General features: G+C 34.4%; 3 protein-coding genes across 3 annotated transcripts; 2 read left to right on the forward strand and 1 right to left on the reverse strand.

Moving 5' to 3' along the window:
• The first annotated feature begins 720 nt into the window (after nucleotides 1-720).
• LOC128189529 (meckelin-like) lies at nucleotides 721-15080 on the forward strand. Its single transcript, XM_052861177.1, has 21 exons — nucleotides 721-963; nucleotides 3104-3192; nucleotides 4025-4127; nucleotides 4759-4861; nucleotides 5140-5212; nucleotides 6135-6197; nucleotides 7085-7147; nucleotides 7268-7395; nucleotides 7775-8018; nucleotides 8278-8341; nucleotides 8465-8560; nucleotides 9024-9104; nucleotides 9271-9440; nucleotides 9554-9808; nucleotides 10354-10798; nucleotides 11021-11229; nucleotides 11667-11786; nucleotides 11881-11985; nucleotides 12523-12625; nucleotides 14056-14198; nucleotides 14553-15080. Exons 1-21 carry the CDS (start codon nucleotides 753-755, stop codon nucleotides 14631-14633), a joined length of 2949 nt encoding a protein of 982 aa, XP_052717137.1. The 5' UTR covers nucleotides 721-752; the 3' UTR covers nucleotides 14634-15080.
• Nucleotides 15081-15824: 744 nt separating this feature from the next.
• LOC128189820 (uncharacterized) lies at nucleotides 15825-18993 on the forward strand. Its single transcript, XM_052861588.1, has 2 exons — nucleotides 15825-15964; nucleotides 17183-18993. Exons 1-2 carry the CDS (start codon nucleotides 15877-15879, stop codon nucleotides 18817-18819), a joined length of 1725 nt encoding a protein of 574 aa, XP_052717548.1. The 5' UTR covers nucleotides 15825-15876; the 3' UTR covers nucleotides 18820-18993.
• On the reverse strand, nucleotides 18975-22363 carry LOC128189821 (uncharacterized). The gene is made up of 8 exons (XM_052861589.1): nucleotides 21924-22363; nucleotides 21011-21171; nucleotides 20144-20748; nucleotides 19994-20060; nucleotides 19840-19897; nucleotides 19618-19730; nucleotides 19447-19528; nucleotides 18975-19316 (listed from the first exon to the last, which is right to left on the reverse strand). Exons 2-8 carry the CDS (start codon nucleotides 21159-21161, stop codon nucleotides 19223-19225), a joined length of 1170 nt encoding a protein of 389 aa, XP_052717549.1. The 5' UTR covers nucleotides 21162-21171; nucleotides 21924-22363; the 3' UTR covers nucleotides 18975-19222.
• Nucleotides 22364-27083: the final 4720 nt, after the last annotated feature.

Raw genomic sequence — 27083 nt, forward strand, 5'->3', positions numbered from 1 at the left:
TTATCACTATAATTAAAATCAGGGGATCTCGCATGGAGAAACTCAAATCGGTAAGGCTACCGATAAATGGATAATTAGAAGAAGTAGTCAGATAACACTTTATGACAGGTCATTATTTCGTACTAAATTAAAAATTTCTACAATTATTATAAAGATATTATTCATAAAATGAATATATTTCTATACATCTATGCATTGAATTATGAAATATGCATTAAAGTAGCATTTGAAAATTATCTAATATGTCCAACCTCTTTAAAATTATAAAGTATTAAATTCATATATCTATGAAACTCTTACATTTCTGTATATTTATTATGCAAAATAGTATATAGAAGTATTAAAAACTATTAAGTAGTATACTTATGATTTTCATAGGGTACGTTTTCTCTTGGAGAAAACTTGGAAAACCCGGGTACGTTTTCTCCTGGAGAAAACGTACCCTAGAGATTGGGTACGTTTTCTCCTGGGTACGTTTTCTCTTGGGTACGTTTTCTCCTGATACCATAAAAAAGGGGCCTCGCCCCTGGGCCCCTACCAGGGCTTTGTCCTGGGCCTATTGTGGGCCTCAAGGTGGCCCTAAACCCCCCTATCCCCCCCCCCCCATCTACAACTGGCACCATTTAACTTCAATCCTAGATCAACACCTGATAATGTATTTGGGGCTGAAAATTTAAGGACGAAATATCAATCGGGCCCAAACATCTCAAGACGAAACGTCTCGTTACCCTTGAAAACGACCATAAACAATAATGGCGGTGAACATGATTTGGTGCATATTTTTCTGTTTGCCATTCGTTTTTGGTCTGGAAGAAAATGAATATTTTCAGTTAGTAACTAAAGATGACTGTACCACAGAAACACAACCAGGAGGACAACAATTTAAACAATACTTTAACACAGAGAAGATGAAATGCGAGACCTGTTCGCAAAACACATCATTCCAAGACGTTAGCTCTGACGGTAAGCGATGGGAACTGGAATAGCGCATATTTATAATTAAAGTGATATTCAAAATAGATAAGCGGCTAGATATGGATAACTAAAGAACCACCGTCTAGGTTGATAGTTATATTAGGATGATTATTTTATGGAAGGAATATGCTGACAAGACATGTCAGAACATGACAGTAATAGCAAAATAATTTTGCAGTTTCACTGTTTTCTGTATTTTTCTTTAACTATAATTAATCAGGTAATATGTAAACGGTGTGACCGTTGGACCGAGCGCAGATTTAACACAGTGCAGTTTGATTTTTGTAGAATAAAATTTATTTGAAATGCACACAGTAGGATCCGCCTCGTTGCCTACTCAAAGCATTAGTCAAAGTTTAACGAAACGTCGCGTGCTCAGTCTACATTATGACGTCATGTTTCAAACGTAATACACCGAAATACATCGGAAATAGCCGAAGAGAGTTACGTTATATTCCGAAATTTTTTTATTTCTTCTTTCATTGTTTATCAATTTAATTCATATAAAGGCCGCGGTAATAAAATTGAATACTTTATTCAGTATCTAAAAGACCAGTTCCTTGATATTAATGTTTTTATTTTCCATCTGATAATTTGGTAAGACATAGAACTAGTCGTGTTTCTTGACTGAAGCACTATTGAAACTTATCCCGTGTCCTCTTTTACTTCTTTTGATTCAAATTACCTTCTATTTAAATACTGGAACATTTTAATCGAGTTTAGGGGCAACAAACATCGATAAGCACCGGTCAAATAATGATCGAATTAACTTTTTATAAACAAAATGGCTGCCAATATGGTGGCGCCCATGGCTGGAAGAAAATTTTTTTGGCCTTAGTACCCTTGATTCAACTTACATTTTTCAATGATTTTTTTTATATATACGTGTTCCCATTAATCCTCGCTTCGTGAGGCGGGCTTCGCCCGCCTCTCGCCGCGCTCAGTATTAAAATAATTATATATATGCATTATCAAAAAGAAAATAAATATCAATTTGTTTTGATAATCTTTATTATAGACCAATCCACACTTTACAAAAGTTATGTCCCTTGGCCGCTATCTTTGGGGAAAAACCCATATATTTCTCACAGTAGCCTTTGTAGTTTAGAGGGTTGTAATTTCGTCATTTGACATTAGAAATTCGTTTCCGCTGTGCATTTTAATTGCCCCATGTTGGGGCAACCTATACACATCGAAGGAATAAATTAAATTCCAACAGGTTTCTTCACAGGACACTCAAATATTTGGTTGCATAAAGAAGGAAAAAGTTGTTTTTTCCCTTTTGACCTTTGGGTTGACCCCGCAAAGGGGAACAACTTTTGCAAAGTGTGGATTGGACTATTGCCGATGTAACATATTGCTCAAAATTGTTGAATGATAAACCTAATTCATTAACTGTGAAACTATGTTTGTAGTTTGTTTTTGTTAACTTGGCTTGCCATAAATGTGGTCAAATTTCTGAATCAATTATTTGAATTTTTGTCATGTTATAAAGAAATATGAATTATTTTTTTATTTTGATTAAAATTTCAATATTTATTTTGAAATGAATATTTAAAGATGCACATTTTTACCATATTTTTGTTGATTTCATTTATGCTTCTACATGGAAATCAACAAAATATTTATTGCATGTACATGTATTAAATAACTTCCTATCTTATTTATATCCATCTTTAATACATACCGTTAAAAGGGTAAATTTTTGTTTCACAAGAAGAAGGGATGTATTAATCAATGAATAAATATTGATAATGACTCTAATATAGGTGATGAAATAATGGTATTGTTCATTTCTCTTTTTAAATTACGAGTTAACCAATTTAACCTACGATATTTTTTTTTATCCATTTGACAAAAGTTTATATCCACTGAATGACAGTATGTATGGTACATGCAGATATAGTGTCAGAGTTGATGTTATTTTTGCATTCAGCAATTTAAGAAGAAATATAGCTAAAAAAAAGAAGGAATTTGATTTAAAAAAAAATGTTATAATGTTGAAAAAAGTGTCTTATTTCTATACTGAACACATTTTGATCCCATAAAAAAAAATAATCATCCATTACAACTAACATTTTTTTCAAATCATTGATCGATAACTTTTAATAAATTTTGTTTTAAAAAGGTTATTCTTGTGTATGCAGACCAGGCTATCGATATTCAAAGGATTTTGGAGGGTCTAACATTGAGTGTGTTGTGTGTGAATCACAAAAGGTAAGGCTGTAAAGTTTACAGATGGTTCAAATGTACAAGTATTGTAATAAATTGGAAAATATCAAAGAATAAAGAAAAGTTAAATTGAATAAATCATTCTTGGGTTAGAACTTATATTTAGATTCTATAATCAATAAGACAGAACAATTGATTCATAAAATGTACTGATGGTATCAATACATTATTTTTCTACTGTACATAACTACAGTACCATTTCATTCCCTTTGAAGCAAAATAATAATCCTGTCGCTACAGAGAAATTGTATCTCTCAATAATATATCATTTTTTTTTCTTGATACTGTTAATATTAAAGAGTGTGATCTGATTTTCCGGATCATCACACTGTGGTTTTCCGAATCCCTATTACCCTAACCCAGTACTCCAATCTGAAACTGATGACGTTAGTACATGCAATAAAATTGCTTTTAAGACATTTTAGAAGAGTTTGTTAAAAAAGGCCTTGTTCAGTAAATAAATGCTGTGCAGTTAATTTTAAAAAAGTAATTATGTAATTTTAACTTAAAAATGGACACATGTTTATACATTGTACCTGATAATAAATTTACCACACAATAGTTACTTGATCTAAAGAGCTAGATCACATCATGTTGCCAGGCGTGAATCATCAGATCAAGTGCTTTGCAACTTGGCATAGTCTGATCCTTCAATCTAATTAAAATGAGACGTTCTGAATCCGCTACTGCTTGTTTTAGAAGCTGTAGCGGATTAAGAACATCTAATTTTAATTAGATTGTCAGATCCTTTTGATCAAGATACAATTACCATATTTTGTATATATTATATGATAATCTTCTTGTTTTTGTTGACTAGGCCAGATCAGCTGATGGCTGGAGGTGTGTTACCTGTAATTCTGGAACAACATTTAATAATCAGACAAAGACGTGCGTGCCCTGCGCAGCCAATAATGTTCCAGGTACAAAGCGCCTATGATTTATCATAATTTTTACAAGAATGCATATTCTGCTATTTGTCCTTGGTCTGTCATCCTTCACAAGCAATAGCATTTTTAAAAACCCAGCAAAATGACTTTATGAAAATTTGAATGAAATATGTCTCAAGGAGCTAAAGCCACAATCCATCAAAATATAAAAATAAATTTTCATTTTTTTCCCCATATCTTTTTTTAATGATCATGATGTGTTTGAAGTCATATATACATGTATATATGTGCAGCCAATGTGATAAAATACTGATGTAGAGTACAGGGCATCGCGTCCTACATATAAGATACAACTCTTTTGTTTTGTTGCTAACTTAGAATTTTATAAAAAAAAAAATCACTCTCATTTTGATGGTTCATGATCTTTAGCTTTGAGTGAATATGAAGTGCTATCCAATATCAAAATGTTTGTTCAACTGTTGGCAACCGGAGCAAGTTGGTAGTGAGTTTCTGTTATCACTATGTATATTCCAGTACCTCAACTTTGGAATTCTGATAAATGAAATATATATGTTTGCAGAGCAAAATAAATCATCAGAATAGAGCAAGCAAAGACATACGTGCATACCAGTAGTTATATGTAACATTACACATGTCGTTGTAGTGGAGAGGACAGTTAATGGAGCATTGGTCACCTCTGGGGGCAGTGAAGCCAGGACCTGCCAGAGATGTAGTGCCAACACCAGTCTTAATGTGGAGGGCAACAGGTAACACTTATTTCATTTATATATACTCTGATTTATACACATTTTATCAAATTTGTATTCTCTCCATGTATCAATATACATGTACTAAGTAGCAAAGGCAGTCCCCCCTCTCTCTCTCTCTCTCTCTCTCTCTCTCTCTCTCTCTCTCTCTCTCTCTCTGAATTCAGTAATACATGTATCATAATCTTCTATGCTTCTTGGTTTTCATGATTTGTCTTGATTTAAACTCAGTTTCCCTTACTTCTACTAATGTGAAATGTTTTGCTTTGTACATGTAGATGTGAAAGATGCACAATGCTACTGAAACTGAACCCAAGTGTGAGCAGTTGTAGTTGTGACCCAAATAATCTGGTGAGCATTCCTTGTATTGTTGATACCTAGTGTCTCTGCATTAAACATCTCAAAATTACCACATGAACAAAATTTGTGCATACAAAACTGTTTCAAAATATGTTTTATGACAACTAATGATACATCTGTTCAATGGCTACAGTACAGAGTTCTACACAAAATTCTTCCTGTTAACTATTATTTAAAAAAAATCAAGATCATTGCAAATGATTGTGGTACTTTTTGTAAAGAAGAAATAGAAACAATACAACATGTTTTCTTTAGTTGTACTAATGTTTTACCCTTGTGGAATAATCTTAGTATGTCTATATATAGAAAAAAAAGTATAGACAATAGACCTGTGAACTTCATAATCTTATATACAAAACAATTCATATTTATATGTCTAAAGCAGAATAAGATTCCAAACTATGTTGATTTATTATATTCTTTGAGTTCTAAATACAAGATAGAGAAATATGCATCAGTTCAAAAATTTCAACTTAGGAAATTTGAAAAATGCTGGTCACAGTGGGAAGATTTTTTTTGTTTATAATTGTATAACTATATTATACAGAAGTGGAATTTGCTATTAATATTATTTCATATTTTTTTTTACCCATCTAATTTACAACCTCAGGTTCATTTACTTTTGATTTTTAAGTGAGTGTATGAATGAAATGGTATGGAAAGAGAGTGATTATAATATTTTTTTAAAAAGTTGACCTCAGTTTAATAGAAATTATGTATGCTTGAATTTGAAAAATTCAAATAAAAAAAAGAAAAAAAATCTCAAAATAATATTTCAAAGGAGCTTTTAACATTATGCAATGTCAGATGCTTACACATTTTCATGTTAGGCAGAGAACAGCTGTCATATGTACATGTATGTAAATTCCAGTTTTAAGATGCTTTACGTGACTACTTATTTATTTTCTTACAGGCGGGTGGAGTTTGTTTTCCTACAATCATTGTCCCCCTCACGATCAGCACCTTACCTTTGTCTGTAAGTATCACACAGGCCTAGATATACAGTATGTGCACATGTACTATCATTTATATTCAAGGGGCATATTTTCAGTGAGTGTGTAAAACTTACTGGTTTGTTGAGAAAATTCTTTTAACTAGACACTTTGACTACCAGAGGTATAACATTGAAACACAATTCTTTGGATCTTCAAATAGTGACTGAGTAAAACATGTGCATGTATAAAGAAAAAATATAAATATAGGTTTCTCGATTAGGTTTAAGGTTAAGGTCATAGCAGAATTATATGATAAATCCTTGTCTGGTGCATATATTCTCTCCCCTTGGTCCAGTGGGACTCATACATGTACTTAAACCACAGGATGCTTTTGGCTAAAGGGTGTGTATTTAGTGTCAAGGTCATATCAGCCCTAAATAAAAAATAAAATATATACTCACCACTTAGCTCTATTTGGCTCAAACTTTACATAAACAGAGCTTTCGGGTAAAGGGTATGCATTGACAATGAACCAAGTTTTAAGGTCTAATGTGAGGGTCATAGCATATCTGTAATATAATCCAGTTTTAGACCATAAATTATTTCCCATTTGCTTAGTCTTGCTCAGATTGAACCAAAATAATGCCTGGATGTAAGGGGTTATGACATGAAATTAGAAGTTCTATGCCAACAGGAAAATTTTTAAGTTGTAGTTCAAAGGAAAATTTTCTGAAATGCTTTTCATCCTATTGTCCATTTCATGAGCTAGGCCCTTTGAGATGGACACCATCAAAATGATGTCTAGTTTTTAGGAAGTATAAGCCATGAAAATAACGGGGTAACAGTGCAGTTTATAGCTATCAAAATAATTTCAAGTTTCACAGTGTATATTCTTATTTTATAATAACAAGTTTTCCTGTTTTTACAGAGTGGATCAGTGGAATCAGCATATGTGAAGGAACATGTTCAGGCAGCTTATTTGATGTGTAAAGTAAGCTTCACTGTAATCAGTTTTGGTTTATGTGCTTAATTATAATCAATGCAACTTATGTACTACATTTACTTTGTAAAGGATTGAGCTGAGTTTACCACCTGTTTGTGAATGTTGTAGGACTTTGTGAACGTAACAGCCTGCCAGATCCTGAGTAACCTGTGCGTCCTGTCGTGGTACAGGTATGATGACTCGCCTGGGACGACCACTACCTGTAACCTGTACAGACAGATCCTAACGGACACTCAGTATGTGTTAAAACGAAAACCACAAAATAACAACTATCTTCAAAATCAATCGAATCTGTAAACAATACTCACAATTAATTACATAAATGTTGTAAGGTCAGTAAACTAGTGAAAGATTCAGCCAATTTGTCTGTCACACATTATTTCTTTGGTCAATTTCGACCTAACATGTGACATTTAGTTTGGCATATTTAATTTTACTGGCCCATCAATAATGTTAGATGCCTACGTTATATTTCAATTTGTATTATGTCGTTGTGAAATTCATGTATAATTAAAGTTATTCTTTTAGTAGTCTGTTGGAGTGAACATTCTAATTTTAAAAAGGAACATTTTGTATGATATGCATAAAGACTAATTTTTTGTAATTTTTTTTTAGGAAAGACTACATTCCTTGGCTTTATTATTCACAAGAGGGGAACCGGGTTCTGGACGATGACAAACTGACAACAGAGTACACATTCTCTCCAGCTTCTCTGCTGGAGTATCGAGTGGGGAGGTACACTCTGAACGGGACTTACCTGGGAATATCACCTGTGACAGGCGGTCTACTACAGCTGTGCTCTGATACAACCTCGAGACTCAATGCTGCCTACACATTTGGAACTTATTATGAACAAACTGTAAGATTTTTTTATCTGAAAAGATATTCTGCAAATTCAAATAAAAATTGAGTCCTTTGTATATATACATAATTGAATTGTTTTTAAGATTCAAGTCATCTGATATTTTGTCAGTATTGTTCAATATTTTTATGTAGGTCTTTTTCTCATAAATTAAGTGACCTGTATTGAGTTTTGAAATACATATATATAGAAAAGGGAGCAGTTTTCCTTGTTTGTTTCATGTAGAACTTCTAAACAATGCACTGTTTTGTTCCAGTGTTCCATTCCTGCCATAGAACTATGGGACACCAAGACTTATCAGATGGAATTCTATGATTTGTGTATCCTTTCAGTAAATATTGCCATAAACATGGATATAGCTCGTTAGATTTATGTTAATTGACCTTTTTTACCACTTTAAAGTTCTTAATGATTTGCGACAGTTTGTCCTTTACCATTACAAGATATTGAGTTTACAAGATTTGGAGAACAACAGTTGTATTCAGCCCCGGTGAAGATCAACAATCTTGAGGTTAACAGAGGGGATACTGACAATAGAGGTACTAAAAGGTCATATCATGCAGAATCTCTGGGAGGCTCGATGGTTGTGATAGTACCCATCAGACTCAACTTCTATTCAGCTATGAACTATTATTTATTTTTAAAAGAAAATATCCTCCACTTCTAGGTTAGAAATTTAATCTGATTGGTAATTTATATATTTTCTTAAAACTATAAACACAAAGCTTTTCCTTTCCAAGATATGTGAAAAGTATGAAAATAATGTAAGCTAGCTATTGAGCCCTTTAAATACAAACAGTAAACAAATTTGCATGAAATTTCTTAACTTAAGGCTTTTGATAAGAATTATCAGCAGAAACAAGGTGATTTGAATACTTACAGCCTAAAACACCTACATCATGTCAAGATGCAACATATGCTCCTTATTTTGAAGTATGATCTGCTGAATTGTTTATAAAGTTTATGTAGCAACCAAATTCTGAATGCTGGTGTATGTTGTAGGCACAGACTCGCAGAAATGGACTCTGAGTCGCAGATTTTTCATGGTGGATAACGTGGTTTCCACAGGAACAGATACAACTGGTATATCATATATTTGAATTGAAGACTTTATGTATTCCAGCTACATGTATATCAAATAATTAAATAAAAGATTTTATGTGTTAAACGTACTTGCACATAAGTGCAACATACATGGAACAAAGATTTGTGAGCATTTTCAATAAATGAACTGTTTTCTACATTACAGGAGGTGCAGCAACATCCACCCTGCCTCAGTACGTGAGATATGCCAAGGACATTGAGATCTCTGTCACACTGGATAGTACTTTGGGAAATGGACGTATCTTTCCTCCCTTGATGACTATCACCTATGACCAAGTATCACTGGCGAATGCACAGGCCGGGGCCACCATTACTGTAAGTATAGTCTACAGCCAATTAATTTAGCCATAAATGATAAAAAGCTTTTGTATAGAATTATATGCCATCTTGCTCAGTATTCTTACATGGATTATAACTATATTTTACAGCCCACCTTCAAAGTAAAATACAGCATGTCATTAGTTGCTTACCTAAAGGACTTCCAGATTGCTGTGGGAACACTTTCTACTCTTGGTGTAATTTTCGCTGGATATAAAACATGGGCGTGGTCCAAGAGAGCTGGACGATTGGCCATTGACTTTGCAGCCATTGTCAATTTTATATTTTTCGTCAGTGGAGTTTTATCCAATGTTTTCTTTGTCATCACCTTTGGAATAGCTTTCTACTTTTTCATCTTTTACAAGGTAAGTACTATACTCAAAGTATTTATTCATGTTTGCTGTACTTTTCAAAAGAAAAATGTCATTGTAAGTGATTATTGACATTGTTCGTCTTTAAATCAGACATTTGTAAATACATGTAGTTTTTAAGATTATAAACAATGTTTCATAGAGGTTTCTGTCATTTAGATTATATGTAATGGAGGTTATCTCTCTTTTTCCCCATCTACAAATTTTATGATACTGACAGCAGTTATATCTGATAATTACATACATTATAAACTTAATTTGAATATCATGTCATATTTTTTAGAACTTATTTACCAAGTGTTAAGATTTTCAAGTGTTGTTGATATAAATGTAGCGTTTATTTGATAACAAGTTAAGCTTTCTAGCTTCTTAAGTTTTTAAAAATTGAAATTTGGGGATTTTTATCTTTAGAGTGTCAATAAAATTTAGTAGCTTTAACCAAATGTTGAGTGCAGATGTTGCCCTGCCCAATATAACAAATGTAACTATATCCTTTCTTTCTTACACTTTGTTTCATCAGTCAGTGCCTTTTGTTACAGAGACAGAGTGTTGTGTATCTCTTCTTGTTGGAGGGGAGCTACTATGAGGAATGGCTGGGTCTCTTTGGGTCAGCCTTTGCACTTAAATGTCTACAAGTGGCTCACATGGTGGCAACACAATGCACAGTTGATATTTTTTTTATCGATTGGGAAAAACCAAAGGGCACACTCGGTATCAAAGCGGATGGCAGCAAGAAAGAGAACCCAGTATCCATTTGGAGGACATACTTTGCAGCCAATGAGTGGAATGAGATTCAAACGTGTAGAAAAATCAACCATATATTCCAGATCTTTGCTGTAGTTTTCTTCCTGAATTATGTAGGTTTTGAAAACACTGCAACTAAAGACCCGAATGGCCAAGTGGTGAAGAGTTCTGGTGACTACCAGGCTCCCTCTGACCCGATGTTTAGATATGCTATAGCGGCGTTGGTGTATCTACTTGTTGGTAGGTATTTGCGTGCCAATAATTCTTAAATCTTAAAAAATATGATCTCATGCCAGGCATTTTTGGTATAATTTTATGTGTTCTGATTTATAATAAATTCCTTTTAATATTGTAAGTAGATCATTCTTTAGAACATGTCTTATTTATTGTTTTATAATTATATCAATTTCTATATTATGGGTATTTTATAACTTCTTAAGAATATTTAACCCTTATTTGCAGCGTTTGTACAGTGGTTATTTTTCACACTGTTCTACGAGCGGTTCTTTGAGGACAAGGTTCGGGACTTTGTGGATCTGTGCTCTATGGCCAACATAAGTGTTTTTATCATGCACCAAGCTCAGTACGGCTACTACATCCATGGCCGCTCCGTGTATGGCAAGGCAGACACAAACATGAAGGAAATGTTTGAAATGATGAAGAAAGAGGAGGTATATCACTAACTCAAGACATTTTCTTTTTACTGTATCTTGTTATGAAAAGAGGGTATCAAACCTGTCTGATTTGAAATTTCTATAGGCCGTTTTATTTTGAAGCCCATCAGAGATTTTTAATTTTCTGAAACTTGTATTTTCTGATGCAGAAAGTACTAGCCACAATATTATTATTACTCTATGCGAAAGGCCTTTAAACATGGATTTAGGGACTTTCAGGTATCATAATTCCCAATAGTCTTTGTAGACATCAAGATAGAAACATTTATGATAAAAACTTGTTCCAATAAAAAGAATGTAACTTGATCACAGCATTCATTATAACAATGTATGAGTTCTTATATAGATTTAAGTACATTTACTGTAAAATACTATGCTATGTACTCTGTAAATCAATATTTGTTTTCATTACATGTGCTATTTGTTGATTTCAGAAAGACCTTGTGGGCCAAAGAGGGCTTCTTCCAAATACAGAGCAGCAGACATTTGTAATGACACTTCCAAGGAAACTTCGTCTGAAGTATGAGGAAGTTCTCTTGGCTGTAGCACTAGAGGTACACACTAAAATCCTCTCTGTCTTATGCCCTACTTATAATATGAACTTAAGACCAATTAGTGGTATGATCATTTTGATGTGGTTTTTTTCAGAGTGCTGCAGGGCCTCAAGCAGGGAAAGAGAAAGGTGGACTCACTGAAAAACAAGTGGAGGCCTACAATATCATCAATAAATTCCTGTCCACCTTTATTGATCATGTAAGTGAAGAAATTGGTATCTCTAAAATGAAAATGTAAAATTGGCAGTATAATTTATTCTACTTAAGAATATCATATTTAGCAGTTTTTTTTTAAAGCAGTTTCTACCTAATAAAATCATCACAAATGCCTTACATACATGATTGAATACATACAAATTCAAAAATGTTTAAGATTCATACACAGTATATTTCTTTTTCTTCAAATTTAATACTAGGCCACACCAATATAATTTGTGCTGTTTTTTGTTCTGTATCCACTCTATTTTTTGCATTTTAAATAGTTTTAATTTATAAATCAGAGGCAAGTAGAAAAAAATATAACTGTCCAAACAAATTTATTTTTGTAGTGCTTAAAAATTTTAGCCTCAAGAAATGATAATCTTATTATTTATTTGCTTGCCCGCTCATACCTTTTTTTCACTGGATGTCTGACGAACAAGAAATTATATTGATGTGGCCTTACTTACCTTCTTAACCCACATTTCCAGTTGTTCAATATGTATTGATGACTGCAATTGTTTCAAATACACTGTAGTCCCTGAAGAGTCTGGACTACCAGATTCGAGACAAGACACTGTTGGAGAGCATCATGGACACCGAGTTTCTGGATGCTTCAGAAAAAGGATATTTTTACAATGGTATGATATACACACTCTTTCAAGTCTTGAATGTCCATGATTATTTATCCTCCTTGAGAAATTTTTCATTAAAAGAAACAGATAGCAGTATACACATACAGGTATTAATGTATAAAATGACAGAGTCAACAATAACAAAACAGATAGCAGTATACACATACAGGTATTGATGTATAAAATGACAGAGTCAACAATAACAAAACAGGTAGCAGTATACACATACAGGTATTAATGTATAAAATGACAGAGTCAACAATAACAAAACAGATAGCAGTATACACATACAGGTATTGATGTATAAAATGACAGAGTCAACAATAACAAAACAGGTAGCAGTATACACATACAGGTATTGATGTATAAAATGACAGAGTCAACAATAACAAAACAGGTAGCAGTATACACATACAGGTATTAATGTATAAAATGACAGAGTCAACAATAACAAAACAGGTAGCAGTATACACATACAGGTATTGATGTATAAAATGACAGAGTCAACAATAACAAAACAGGTAGCAGTATACACATACAGGTATTGATGTATAAAATGACAGAGTCAACAATAACAAAACAGATAGCAGTATACACATACAGGTATTAATGTATAAAATGACAGAGTCAACAATAACAAAACAGGTAGCAGTATACACATACAGGTATTAATGTATAAAATGACAGAGTCAACAATAACAAAACAGATAGCAGTATACACATACAGGTATTAATGTATAAAATGACAGAGTCAACAATAACAAAACAGATAGCAGTATACACATACAGGTATTAATGTATAAAATGACAGAGTCAACAATAACAAAACAGATAGCAGTATACACATACAGGTATTAATGTATAAAATGACAGAGTCAACAATAACAAAACAGATAGCAGTATACACATACAGGTATTAATGTATAAAATGACAGAGTCAACAATAACAAAACAGATAGCAGTATACACATACAGGTATTAATGTATAAAATGACAGAGTCAACAATAACAAAACAGATAGCAGTATACACATACAGGTATTAATGTATAAAATGACAGAGTCAACAATAACAAAACAGATAGCAGTATACACATACAGGTATTAATGTATAAAATGACAGAGTCAACAATAACAAAACAGCTAGCAGAATACACATACAGGTATTGATGTATAAAATGACAGAGTCAACAATAACAAAACAGCTAGCAGTATACACATACAGGTATTAATGTATAAAATGACAGAGTCAACAATAACAAAACAGATAGCAGTATACACATACAGGTATTAATGTATAAAATGACAGAGTCAACAATAACAAAACTTGATAAACTTTTAAACTAGAAGATCAGTATAAATTGAACCCACCTTTTTCAAAGAGTTTTTTTCTAAAAAAATTGCTTACTAAGAATATGTGGTTGTTGTTCGGTTACAGATAATGGACACTCGTTTGACCAGTGCCTGTTCTATGGGAATGAGATGACTCTCCTCCTCTTTGACACACTACTATTCTGTATCGTAGATCTCATCGCCAAAAATTTTGTGTTGGCAGGAATCATCACATATATAATAATAGAGGTAGGGCTTGTGTACATTTAATTTAATACAGTTTAGTTTATTCACCAATCAAGGGCCCTCAGGGAGGATACACAATAAAAAAAATAATACCCTGATTATAACAAATAATGAATGAAATAATTGGCTGGAATGTTCAGGGTCACATTACAAACAACCATTTGCAAAATGATTCATCAATACAATGAAATATCTGTGCAAGATATTTTTGGCAGTCTGGTCATATTCAGCCTTCCTTTGAAGTTTAATCATCAACGCTTAAAGAAAGGAACTGATATAATCAGACTATTTATATTTTGTACACATAAACTTTATCCATTTATCCTTTTATTTACTTTATTCACCTTGTTTTTGTAGATTGTTGCATTAATACGAGATCATGGAGGAAGGAAGAATTTGGCTAAGAAAACACTAGTGGATGAACGGTTCCTGATATAGTGCTACATGTTGCAATCTCAGCTATGTTTGGGATACATTCATGTATACAGCGAAACCAATCATGACTGTCTATGGGAACATTCCATTCATTTGTGCCGTTATTTTTACATGTATTTATTTTTATATTATTTTGGTATGCTAGAAATCTCAGACTAACCCGTCCATAATGATGTTATATACGGTAATGAAGTTATACCATATTTGATATTTATAAGTTAGTGACACTTTGTACCGTCCATCAGTTGTTTTTATAAAAAGAAACTACATGATATTTTTACATACTTTAAATGATTTGTCACACTTGATGCTATGACTAGATTTGTTGATGGTGATTATTTATTATTCAAGTTGATTGATTGTATTGAATGAATTATTGTATAACTGTAACTGTTATACTTAAATTAAAGAAACAAAATGAAGATAGGAATAAATAATATGATCACGCTCTCTCTTTTTTTTTTATTTAGTTATTTGTCAAATTTAGTCAACTCTCTGCTTTTGAAAGGGCTTTATTTGATATAAAGTTGTTGCATGAATAACAAATGATTAGTTGGACTACAAGCACTGATGAACATTAGCAAACCCCCCCCCCCCCTCTCTCTCTCTCTCTCTCTCTCTCTCTCTCTCTCTCTCTCTCTCTCTCTCTCTCTCTCGTAATGCCAGTTGTTGAGGTGTTTCTATCAGGGCTAGATAGCAGCTATTTTCTTTTTGTGAAAAAAAATCATAGATATTAACGGAAACACATGGAGAAGATTTATTTTGATTGTAATTTAAAATGATTATTTTTGAATTAATTTACATTGCATACGCAGATCTAGAGGCTTCAGGTGGATGGAGGTTCCAACCCCCCAACCCGGAAAATTTAACATATAAAAAAATCATTGATTTACCTACTAAAAATAGGCCTCTGACACCTCCGCCCCACCCCAGCAAACAAATTAAGTTATCCCTCAGACCCCCTATAAAAAATTTCTTGATCCGCGCATTTACGAATTGGTGTACAATAATTTGGGGGAGGAACAATCCACAAGGTGGCAAATCGCACAATCGAAAACCGACTAACGTACATGACATTACACTTCCTAAAATTTGCAAATACAAGAGCCTTTGTTTGAGAAGTGAGAGGAAACCTTGCAGTTATCACCCGCTATCACTGGGAGTGAGGGAGGCGCACCTGTTATCTACCTGTCGTCATAAGGAACCATTGCATGAGATATCTTTGCAGCTGCCCCTCAGGTCGCTAATGAAGACGAACACGGGCTGGAAGAACATGATCTTAATTTCTGTACATATTCTTTGTTTCGGTCTTTTTGGTGGACCTTTCCTCAAAGGTAATTATATCGCCTTTTTTGAAACGTTCTTAAAAATTGATCATATAATTCGTGTGACAAGTAAACCAAAGATGTAATGAAAATATAATATTTACATTTTGTAATTGAATTTACGCGTTATCCTTTAAATTAACTAATACACTGTTCGTATTTAGCCCTTTACAACTATATTGTATATATGTAAATATGTTTGTTCTTCTTATGTACCTCTTGTACCATTATATGGTGTTGAGTGAAATAAACTGAACTGAACTGAACTGAGCCCGAATCGCGTGTAAAATTAATTTATCAACATTTTAGACACGTTTACAGAATCGAAAATAAGTGTTAAAATTCTCCAGATGAAATAATTAAATGTCTCAGTAACTTAAAGCTTGCGTCTACAGTTACATGAGTTTCAACGCATATCAGTTTAAAATTTGTGACAAATTAAGAAACAAATAGAATATATCAAGTTTCAATCATGTCTATTATATAGTTGATCATATTTATATGAAGAACGTCTTTAAAAAGAATTGATATGTAATGAGATCAAGTTAAATGAATACTCTATTACTTTGCGTTTTATTTGTCACGTTTGAGAGGATAACTAATATCGTATATAAAAATTAAATTCAACAAGAATCGTGAAGATCGTGCGATTTTATTGGACTTGAGTGACACTTTGTATACCACAGAGAGTATAGCGAAGAGCTCGGTAATTATACATTGACACTCTCAAATACGTTTTTTACACGTACTTTTTCGAAATAGCTTACTATTGTATGAGAAATTTCTATCCTGTATTAACATGTTTCTAGTTTATTCCTTTACTGGCTGCCAGAAGGATCAAAAGACGCTGTATATATGCAATGATGCTTTGCTTAGAGACGGCGTGTAGTTAAACAAGAACAATTATAAAAACATTGTCTAAAATATATTGTGTTTCCATGAATTTTTATTATTTTTAAAAATAATGGGCCAATTAACACATGTCTGTTCTTACGTCAGCAGGTTGATTTCTCGTGAACTGCAAAATCTCGATCTTTTTATTTTTAAATATACATTTTGTTGATAAAAACATCATTAATTTGCAGTCGTTCCTTTGACGATTGCGTCAACTTCTCAAGTACCCGGTACATTTATTTTAATGGTATATGAAGATTTTGGTGTGGGAGTAATAGCAATCATCATGAATTTTAAGTAATCATAATTATTTTCCAATCAAACTTATTCCAGATGCTTCAGCTCAGAACAATGGTCACAACGAGGGTGGAGGGAGACCATTTGACCCAAATGAACTTATGAAACAATTAATGCAACTGAGGACGGATCAAAGTACTTTCGGTTCTTACAACCCACTAGACGTCAAACAGGCAGCAAAGGTTTACTTCCAGAAGGGCGATCCTCCCGGAGGGAGCCCCCGGCCGGAAAGCGCCCTTGCTGCTCCGAATGGCTTTGATCCAAATGGAGAAAGCATGTTTGCCGGTCACCAATCGGAAATATGGAAATTTGCTTCCAATTACAATCCCAATGAACACATACAAAATTATGTTTCGGAGACGACGGACGTCGGTTCACTCGGAAGTATTAAAACCCCGCAAGGAGGACTTAATCAAGGGGTGCCTTCAGAAACCCATCTCAATGGTCACTTCAATGCCAACACGTTAAACAGTAATTTGATGACAGCCATTGACAAGCATAAGTTTAAGCCTGGTATAGGCTCATCTTCGGCGTTTGCAGCCCCTGTGAGCGCCATGAGTGTTCCCGAGCTGTCTGGAAACCAGCTACCAGGGAGTTTGCACATGGAAACCAACTTTAACCCGAATCATTTAAATCATGAACTGTTTCACAACCTTGACTACAATCCCCAAGCTGTTAATTCAGAAATCATAGTTCAACATCATAATTCTCTAATTGGACAAACACAGACTCACGGAACGAGTGAAAACAGCGGACAAACAAGCAAACATGATGGTGTCATCGGTATAACAGGATTACAAAATGGTGGAACCCAGACTCAGAATGGCGGAAAACTGTTGACAGGAGGGACTTTTCAGCCGAGTGTTGGAACCCAGAATAGTGGAATGGGGGTACAGAATAATGGTGGAACATCAAATGGCGTGAAACCACTGGCTGGTGGAACTGTGAATCAAAATGGCGGAAAGGAAAATGGAGTAACGGATACAGAAAACGGGGGTACAATAACGCCAAATAGCAATGTACCACAAGTTGGTGTAACATCCGGTGTTAACGGGGGAACAGGGATAACCGTAAATGGGGGAAATACTGGTGTAACTACAGGCAGCAACACCCACACCTCAATTCTACCTCATTATCATATTGTGTTAAACAGTAAAGGGGAACATGTGCTCGTACAAGAAACAGAAACACCGGGAAAGTTCATCGTTATAAAAACCATAGCCGAAGAAAAACTTGCAAATTATTTGATTGGAAAACTGTCTTCTGGCACAAGCAAAGGATCCCTTGCTCCTGAGTCGCTGTCTGCATTTCTGTCTGCACAGCTTCCTTCTACTTTCAATAAACAACCTAGTCAACTTATTGAGGCAGTGTCGCCACTTCCCGGCCACATGGGCAGCTACAACGGGATGAATGGGGACATGCCATCACTACAAACAAAGCTGTTTGGAACTGACACTGCCCATGCTACAGGAATAGGAAAGTTAGGAGACGAGACCAATGGACAGATCCCGGGTGTTTTTGGGATAGGTTCTTTTAGGAGAGAATTTCAATCAAGTAATTCAGAGAAACACGATGGTACTTCATTTGGAGCTGTTCACCAAATGAATACAAATCCTCGTGTTTCCGCTACTGGAATCGGGAGTCTTGGCTCCGACACTCTGTCTGATTCATAGATGGATGGTCGGTCTAGATCACTCCGAGGGAATCGTTAATGAAATCGGTTTTGGACGTGCATTAATATTTTGAGAAATAACAAAAAAATTGAACTGTAAATATGTTGAAGTCCGGCGAAAATAATATCAAAATACCCAAACAACAAGATCAGAAATAAAATGCAACGTTTACTAGTACTTGTTCACAATATGTACACATAACTTGAAAGCTGAGTTATCATTGTAAAAGTAGAATTTTACATTGCATTGTTTATATAACATTTTTAAAGTAAAGAAAACACACACTCACAGAATGCACATTTTGTTACTGTCATTAACTATTGATACACATGTATAAAACCGTTTAATGTAAACAAATACAACTACAAAAGTAAAACATTGGTTCAAGGAATACTTAAAAGGTTTATATGTTGAAATCACTCTCATAAACCAGATTTTTCCCCGGCTTTGACTGATGCTTCTTACAGGGCCGCCAGTTGTGTTGGGATGTTCTGCACCTAAATCAGACAAACGGAATATCAGAGAATATTATCTTAGTGTAAGAAGTGATAAATGCATGTATCATTTTACTATACTACATGGATGTCAGACTTGACAACAGAGTTTTCGAAATAAAAAATTACTTGCCCCGTTCTCTGGTGCATCATGTAATCCGCACTAGACTCTTCACTTTTAGCATCACAACAAGACCAAACTAGTTCCGGATGTACTGAGATAAAAAAAATTACAAATTTGATCTTTTACTTAAATTTGAATTTTAAAAAAATCATAATTAAGATTGGTTTTTTGCATTCATACCTATAAAGCCCGGATGGTGCCTGCACACTCTGTCGGTGGCATGTATGTCGACAAAGGGAGCTAAGCATTGCAGGCAGTGACCACCGGACAAAACAGACGCTTTCTTGGGCTTTCTGAAGACAAGAATAAAATCAAAAATCGAACAGTTCTTAAAATCATCTTATGATTCCTCGATCTGTTGGTCATACTTTACTGCAATAACATATATATTATAAAGCATACTTTTTGTTAGTCCTCTTCTTTTTAAATTCTGCTTTTGATGATTCTTTGACTTTTAATGCTGCAATACGAAATAAGAACACTGACAAATTGAGATCTTTGATCCTCCCTGAACTGTGATAAAGTTTGTGTCTTTGATTTAATTGCAAACTCTTACCGACATCAGTAATAGTTCCAACATCATCTTCAAAATCGTCAGTGCTCCAGTACTTGGGGCGAGCATGCTGCAAAAACACCAAGACACAAATTAAGGAGTGTACCGATTACTCCTTGTATTACTTTACCGTGTCTGATTATTTTACAGTACCCTTTTATAACTTCTGTGCCTGAGGTCCTCTGATTCCTGCAGCTCATTGGCTACTTCAATCATCTTGGCTTTAACAACTGGGAAATTCTTATTGTCCCTCAAATATACCTTCACGGCCGTCTGTTTCTGGTTGGAAACTATAAAGTTTGAGTTTTCATCATCACAAAAGAAAACAAATAACCCGTCAGGAGCAAAGTCATCTCTGACTTGTTTATATCCAGGAGATTCTTTGAATTTCTTTATATTTCTAGCAAACATAGGAAGTACAAGACGTGTTAGGTTGCTATCTTTTTTCAATTTCCTATTTTTCATGCAGTCAAACTGTTTCTTAGTCATTCTTTCTGGCTTTTTTTCTTCAGGCTTGAATACTTTGTTCCTGTTTATGGCATTATACGTCAGTTCATCATACGAACTGTCCATCAAAGCTCTGTATACAATATAAAGCAGTTTTGTCTCGCAGTATTGCTCCAAAGAAAAAGTTTGTTCGATTACATTATGAAGGTAACTTCTCAAATTTGGAGTCATTTTTGGGAGTTCCACCTCTTCAAGGTGTTTGGTTACATGAAGCAAGTCTTCTTCTGTCATACGATGAAGACTGCTTGTCTCTTTAAAAAGTTAAAGAATCAATTATCAGTGAACTAAACGAAATTTAACCATGCAGCTTAAAAATTAATAGTGAAGTCACAGATAACCAAAAGGTAATTATTTAATGTTCAGTGAAATAATGACCTTGATCGCGTTTAGTTAAAAATTTTCTTTTTTGATAAATTTTATTTAAAATTTTAAAATTTTATAACAACCAGCAAGGGCGTTTTTTCTACCAAAAAAGAAGATATATATAGGTACAATAAAAGATCAACAACTCACTATGTCTTCTGCATGAGCAGACGGCAGACGCGAGACGTGTGAGGTATTGCTTAGGGATAACTCTGTTCTTCCTTAATTCTTTCGTCAGCACTGCGAACTGAACCCGGTTTCCGTGATACATACATTGTGTTGGAGTAATCTTGGCGGACATTTCGTTGTTTCTAATGAAAAAAAAAGAAAATCAGAGAGCTCTCGCAAAAGTCATCAAATGGTGAACGATGCAAGTTCGACAGTCTTGGTTTTTATTTCAGATCGGAAACCAGCTAAAATGAGCTATATAGCTATAAAAATATAGTTGTATGTACAAGAAAAAATTGTTATGTAAATCTGAAACAAATCGTGCATGCAAAGCAAAGAAATAGCAAAGTATTTAGTTTTTTACTTAAAGGGGCATGGTCACGATTTTGGTCAAATTTTATTTTTCTGTTCTTATTATTTACAATGCTTTAGGAAATCAATGCATTTCTAATGATCAAATGGATTTTGAGAGTCAATCTTAGAGTTATAAGCAAGATACAAGGCTCACAACTCTTGTAATGTATTGTAATTGTAATGTAAACAAGGCTCGTGCCCTGTTTTTGTTTACATATGTTTAATACACCAGTAAAATCTTTTTTTAAAACTGGTTTGTCTATCTTCTATTTTACGCATAAACACAAACAATCATGTAACGTGTAACACATCATTTTTGGTCTAAAACTGTAATTTTCACTTCAACATTCAAAATGTAAACAAAGTCTTTGTTTGCATAGCAAAGAATTGTAAGCTCTGTAACTCGCTTATAACTCAACAAATGACACTCAAATTTTGGTTGCATATTAAAAATGCTTTACTAAAGCATAGTAAACATTAAACTCGGAGAAATAATTGTTGACCAAAATCGTGACCATGCCCCTTTAAAAATAATACATACTCGTACAAGATTCACACGGAGTGATAATCCTTCTATCCAGGATAAATATTTTGATCGACTGGCGATTATTGATTCTTTAGTTTTCTGTATTTTGTCCAAGAAAACAAAACATTCACACCTTTTGAGAGTTTATCCTAAAACACTGTACCCTTCAATGTCTTGTTAGAATGAACGGTAATATACAGTTTTATATGTTGTATCACGTATTCTGGAATATTCCAAACATAAACCTGACGAAATATATTGCAACACCTATTGCAATGAGTTTATAAATCGACGTGTTACTTGGAACTTGAATAACATTAATTCTTAATTAAAACGTTCAACTGGATCAAATAAGATCAAATTTATAACATCACAAACTGTAGGAATATCGGAGGAAAACTTCTCAGACTCTAACCACAATAGCCTGCATAGATCTACTTTCGCTTTATCGAATCCAATTTCCTACGCAGAGTTGTCGTTCGTTACTCAGCGTATGGTAGGTAATGGCCGGTTTTTTTCTCCTAACCAAGCCATATTTCATCGATATTAAAAAAAAAATTAACAACAGGTGCTAAGTTATCGCTATAAAAAAAAATAATCAGGAAAACTTGTTAAGGTAACGGCGTTTTTTTATTCATTGAAAATAAGATCCCCTACAAAAACCTCGAGATCAGTACGGATTCCGTATTATGTTGTCCCATTGCATATAATCTGAATCTGTACATGCATACAATTCCTCTAATTATACAAAGTTTGACAAACGTAAGTGTTGTAACGCTGAAACTTTGAAAACTTTGTGACATTGTCACTTCACATAAGCTCTAAACACTTCATTGAAATAGGACTAAGGTGGTTCACTACACCTTGCAATAGTTTCTCAAATCAGCAGAAAATTATTTGATTTAGATAAAAAGCATATGATGCATCAGAAGTATGAGACAAATAGGCTAAAAATATGCAACTTTGGATTTAAAAAATTATGATCTTAAAAAAAAAAGTAAATATGAACAAAAGCCGCAGGTAGATTCGAACTCGTGGTCTGCGATTTACAATCCGTATACTCTAACCACTGAGCTATATAAATGATATATAAATGTACATCGAAATCGAATGATACAAACAATACAATAAAAACATTTAAATCGCCATCTTGTGACGTACCGTCGTAAGATGGGTGAGCGACCTTAAAACTTTCAATGACAATTAAGCAATATCTTGAAGGGTTGTTTTTTTTATCATAATAATATGATAATACAAAGATACACAAAAATTTCATGTCTTTGGAAAGATATAAAGTCCAGAAACAAATGAACCCTTGTGATATTTACAGCAATTACCTGTATAGATACAGTGCACTATTTTTGATACCAAGGCGGGGAATGTACATATAAAACATTGTAATGTCGTCCGTTATTTTTAAATGTTTTGATACGTTCGTTAAATATAAGAAAGTCGATGGCGATCTCTCTCTTAATCGATGGATTGAACAGGTACACATCTATGTAACTTTGTGTCATTACTGTGGAGGACATAACAGTAATTAATCTATTACATAGGCGTCGGAACTGGGGGGGGGGGGGGGGGGCTAGGGGGGGCTTAGCCCCCCCCCCCCCCCACTTTTTTTTGCCGAGTTAGACCTAACCATTAGGGATCTAGCATCATAGAGGGTTCAGCCCCCCCCCCCCCCCACTTTTTCTTGCAGCAAAAATAATTGTTCCTTAATGTACCCTGAAAGATTGAAATGTTGGAGTCATAGACATACTAGTCCCCCCCCCCCCCCCCCCCCCCCCCCCCCCCCCACGGATTAAGAATTTCATGATTTGTGGGAAAAAAATGTTGGTAGGTAAAAAAAATTTTTTTTGAAGTACAGGTATATCTCCCCCCCCCCCCCCCCCCCCCCCCCCCCCCCCCCGCCACGAATTAGGATTTCCATGATTTTGGGAATTAGGCTTTTTTCCTCAATAATTCTGAGGATTAGTCTAGCCCCCCCACTTTCAATTTGCTTCCGACGCCAGTGTATTATATTGCTGGAATTGTTTTAACAAGAAATCAAATAAAACACAACCAATAACACTCTTTGCATAAATATTTATTTTACTGAACAAAAGTGATGCTGATCAACAGCACTTGTATAAAATATGATAAGATAAATGAAATGATAAACAGTCATTTGCGCGGAGAGCAGAAAGTACAATCTTCCTTTCGCGCATGGTCATTGGCATCCTCTTAATGAATGTTAATTACACCGGCAAGGAGATTTGGACATCTTTCGCGCGTGTTCCCTCGTGAAACAACCACAGTGTCTATATTTGTCACTTCTCTTCAACCAAGACGGGGGTTCAAGTTTGCTCTTGGATGCAATGTCATTCACGGGTTTTCGTTTCCACAGCTGATAAAATGACGCCATATTTTGACCATTCACTCCGTCCGTAGATTTCAGATCAGAGCAAGCATCCTGACATGAACATGAACACACTGTGTCTTTAGATCCGATTGAGGAGAATGAACTGCTTCGTTTTGGAGTAACTCTATCTATGGCGGACTGCCGGGAAACACACTCGAACACGCTTGCAGATTTTGGTCTTGTATGAGAACCATCCGGGGGATCCTTTGACTCAAAATCTTTCGCTGGAAGCTGGAAAGCTTCGGAACTTTTGCTCCTTTGCTTGAGACTATGTCGCTGGCGTTTGATACCCCGTCCATCCTCACAGTTGTCGATGATAATCAGGGGGATGGTCACCCCATCGTCAGAGGAGAGCTCCGCTGTTGTCTTTCCCATTTCTTTATATTCACCAATGATGCTGTCAATGTTTGCTAGTTTGAAGATGACTACTGTTCGATCCTTTATATATAGTCTACAAGGGTTTTAAACATTGACGTCATGACACAATTTTACACAATCCTCTTACGATATCAGATAGCCGAATTGCATGAGATGCATCCCCTGATTTGGATCTGGAGTGATACAAGGCCCGATTAGGTTGGGTTTGGTTTAAATTCTGCACTGCGTTCTGGCAGTCACCCCTCGTCCTTCTCAGATCTGACCGATCGAACTAAGTGCCCCGGCGGGTAAACAATGGAATTAAAGGTATCTTAATTTGTCTTATTTATACTTGATGGTTTTATTTTAAACGTTGTATGGAGCAATTTATTAAAATTGTTAAATCATTAGATAAAAGCAAGGCATAGTGTTCTATTTTTTCAACTGAAGGTACGAGAAACGTTGACGGTGCTGGAGCACAAGCGCGTGCATACAATGTCAAAACCACTGCAATATGCTATAGAATTCTTGTATAATGTTTTTCATGACAGCCGAGACAGAATCAACATACAAAGTTATTGAAAGGAAAGAAGTGCAATAATCCATTGAAGACCTGTATGATTGGTGGAAATAACAAAAGTTTATTTATGCTTTATTACGCTCTAACTTTCCATTATTAGTTGGCGTTTGCATTGCCGAGTCCGCACATGGAGATATTGCGTTGCAAGCAATAATGCAATAATACAGTCATGTATACATACATCTTGATTAAACAATATACATGTACATGTGAATACAATAAGAAAGAACTCTAGATAGGATATTCATTTTTTTTTTAAAAATAGGATTCATAGTTTTGACAACCGTTGTATTAGAATCATCGTTAAGTCAGGCAGCCAAGATCTTTAATAAACTCTATGGAAAATTTATTTTAAAAAAAGTTCTCCTATACAATGTGACAGCTGTATCACAGTTTAGAGGAAGGGTGTACTCGACTACCTGATCTACTGATGCGATAAGAGCTTTGTTCTATTTCTAGACCGGGTACTGTACTAGGTCTTTGTCTAGATGTTCCTGACTCTGTCAATCAAGTCAGTGAGATACAAGGTTAGCAATGACAACAGTCAAAACATACAACCATATGCAAAAACAAATGTCCTACACCATGAGACAATCGGCTAAAAAGTGACAGGTAAATGCATTTAATGAACATATTCTTTTTTTTTAATTTATATGACATTTAAATTTTACTACATGTACATGTATTACATTAAAAAAAATTAAGCGCCCAATTCAGGAACTGAATCAAATATTGTGTTAATATTCAATTGTAATAGGCCCCAACGCTATCCAGGACTTTTTTTTAAACTAATAAAAAAAACCCACTTTTTTAAGGACCAATTGCCGATTTTAAAAAAAAAAAGGGGGGGGGGGGGAGGGCACAGTGTTTCAATTAAGAAATCGATTCTGATCCTATTGCTCATCGATCGTGCTTCTCAATTCGATTTTGACTCCGGTGTTTCTTAAGTTGATTCCCTATAGTTGACAAATGCCACAAAACGATTTACCCTTTAAAGCTTAACCCATTTCTTCTAAAAAGAAGCGCTGTATCACTGCAGGAGGATTTTGGCCTGTCATCATAAAACAGATTGCGTTTCAATTTTTCTATTGTTTATCAATTAAATACATAATTATGTTAATTGCCAATTCCTCAAATATATATTTAAACCAACCCAGCTCAAATGAAATTGATATCCTTTTGATGTGATATTAAATATCTTGATTATATCTTACATGTACTAGGGTGTACACGGGTAAATTTGCACGTGCAAGTCCGCATATCTTCCGACATGTTTAAGAAAAAAAAGGATAAGGTACCAAGGATTGTAACGAAAATATATGATATATATAGTCTCATATTCTCGAAAGTCAGTCGCAAAATTAAATTATTCAAAAATGAGACAATTAATGTTGCATTATTTCCTCAAATAAAATCTGCTTAAAAATTACAGAAAGGACACTGGCCATAGATAAACGTCTTTTTTTGATCCATCTAAGGGATTCATCTGAAACCCGGTATTGCACAGAAATGGCTATAGCTGTAACTGATGTTGATGCTAAATGTAAATTGAAAGATGTTAAAGAAACCAAATTATGGTACTTTTATGTGCGTATTAAAAAGAAAAAATAAATCACATTACACTGACAGTTCTTTGTGCACTTGCAGATTATTTTTTACACGTATGCCAGATTCGTTGTGGTAACAAGATAAAGAACAAGAGCAGATTTGTGTGCCTTTTTATATAAACTTCCCCTTTCATTTTCATAATAAAAAGTAAGAAAATAGTAAAATATAAATTTTTTCAACGTTTGAATGTTCGTTGTATGGAATGAGAATAGGCTATATTAATAGG

The sequence above is a fragment of the Crassostrea angulata genome, chromosome 6, assembly GCF_025612915.1.
Source record: "Crassostrea angulata isolate pt1a10 chromosome 6, ASM2561291v2, whole genome shotgun sequence".
In the NCBI taxonomy this organism is placed as follows: domain Eukaryota; kingdom Metazoa; phylum Mollusca; class Bivalvia; order Ostreida; family Ostreidae; genus Magallana; species Magallana angulata.

Bases quoted from the DNA above. Each gene is read 5' to 3' on its own strand.
- LOC128189529 (XM_052861177.1), top strand. From the start codon at position 753: ATGGCGGTGAACATGATTTGGTGCATATTTTTCTGTTTGCCATTCGTT. The intron at 7,396-7,774 runs GTATGTGTTAAA...ATTTTTTTTTAG, and splicing joins CAGATCCTAACGGACACTCA to GAAAGACTACATTCCTTGGC. The intron at 11,787-11,880 runs GTACACACTAAA...GGTTTTTTTCAG, and splicing joins TCTTGGCTGTAGCACTAGAG to AGTGCTGCAGGGCCTCAAGC.
- LOC128189820 (XM_052861588.1), top strand. From the start codon at position 15,877: ATGAAGACGAACACGGGCTGGAAGAACATGATCTTAATTTCTGTACAT. The intron at 15,965-17,182 runs GTAATTATATCG...AACTTATTCCAG, and splicing joins TGGTGGACCTTTCCTCAAAG to ATGCTTCAGCTCAGAACAAT.
- LOC128189821 (XM_052861589.1), bottom strand. From the start codon at position 21,161: ATGTCCGCCAAGATTACTCCAACACAATGTATGTATCACGGAAACCGG. The intron at 20,061-20,143 runs GTACTGTAAAAT...GTGTTTTTGCAG, and splicing joins GGCACAGAAGTTATAAAAGG to CATGCTCGCCCCAAGTACTG. The intron at 19,317-19,446 runs GCAAGTAATTTT...TGTCTGATTTAG, and splicing joins ATGATGCACCAGAGAACGGG to GTGCAGAACATCCCAACACA.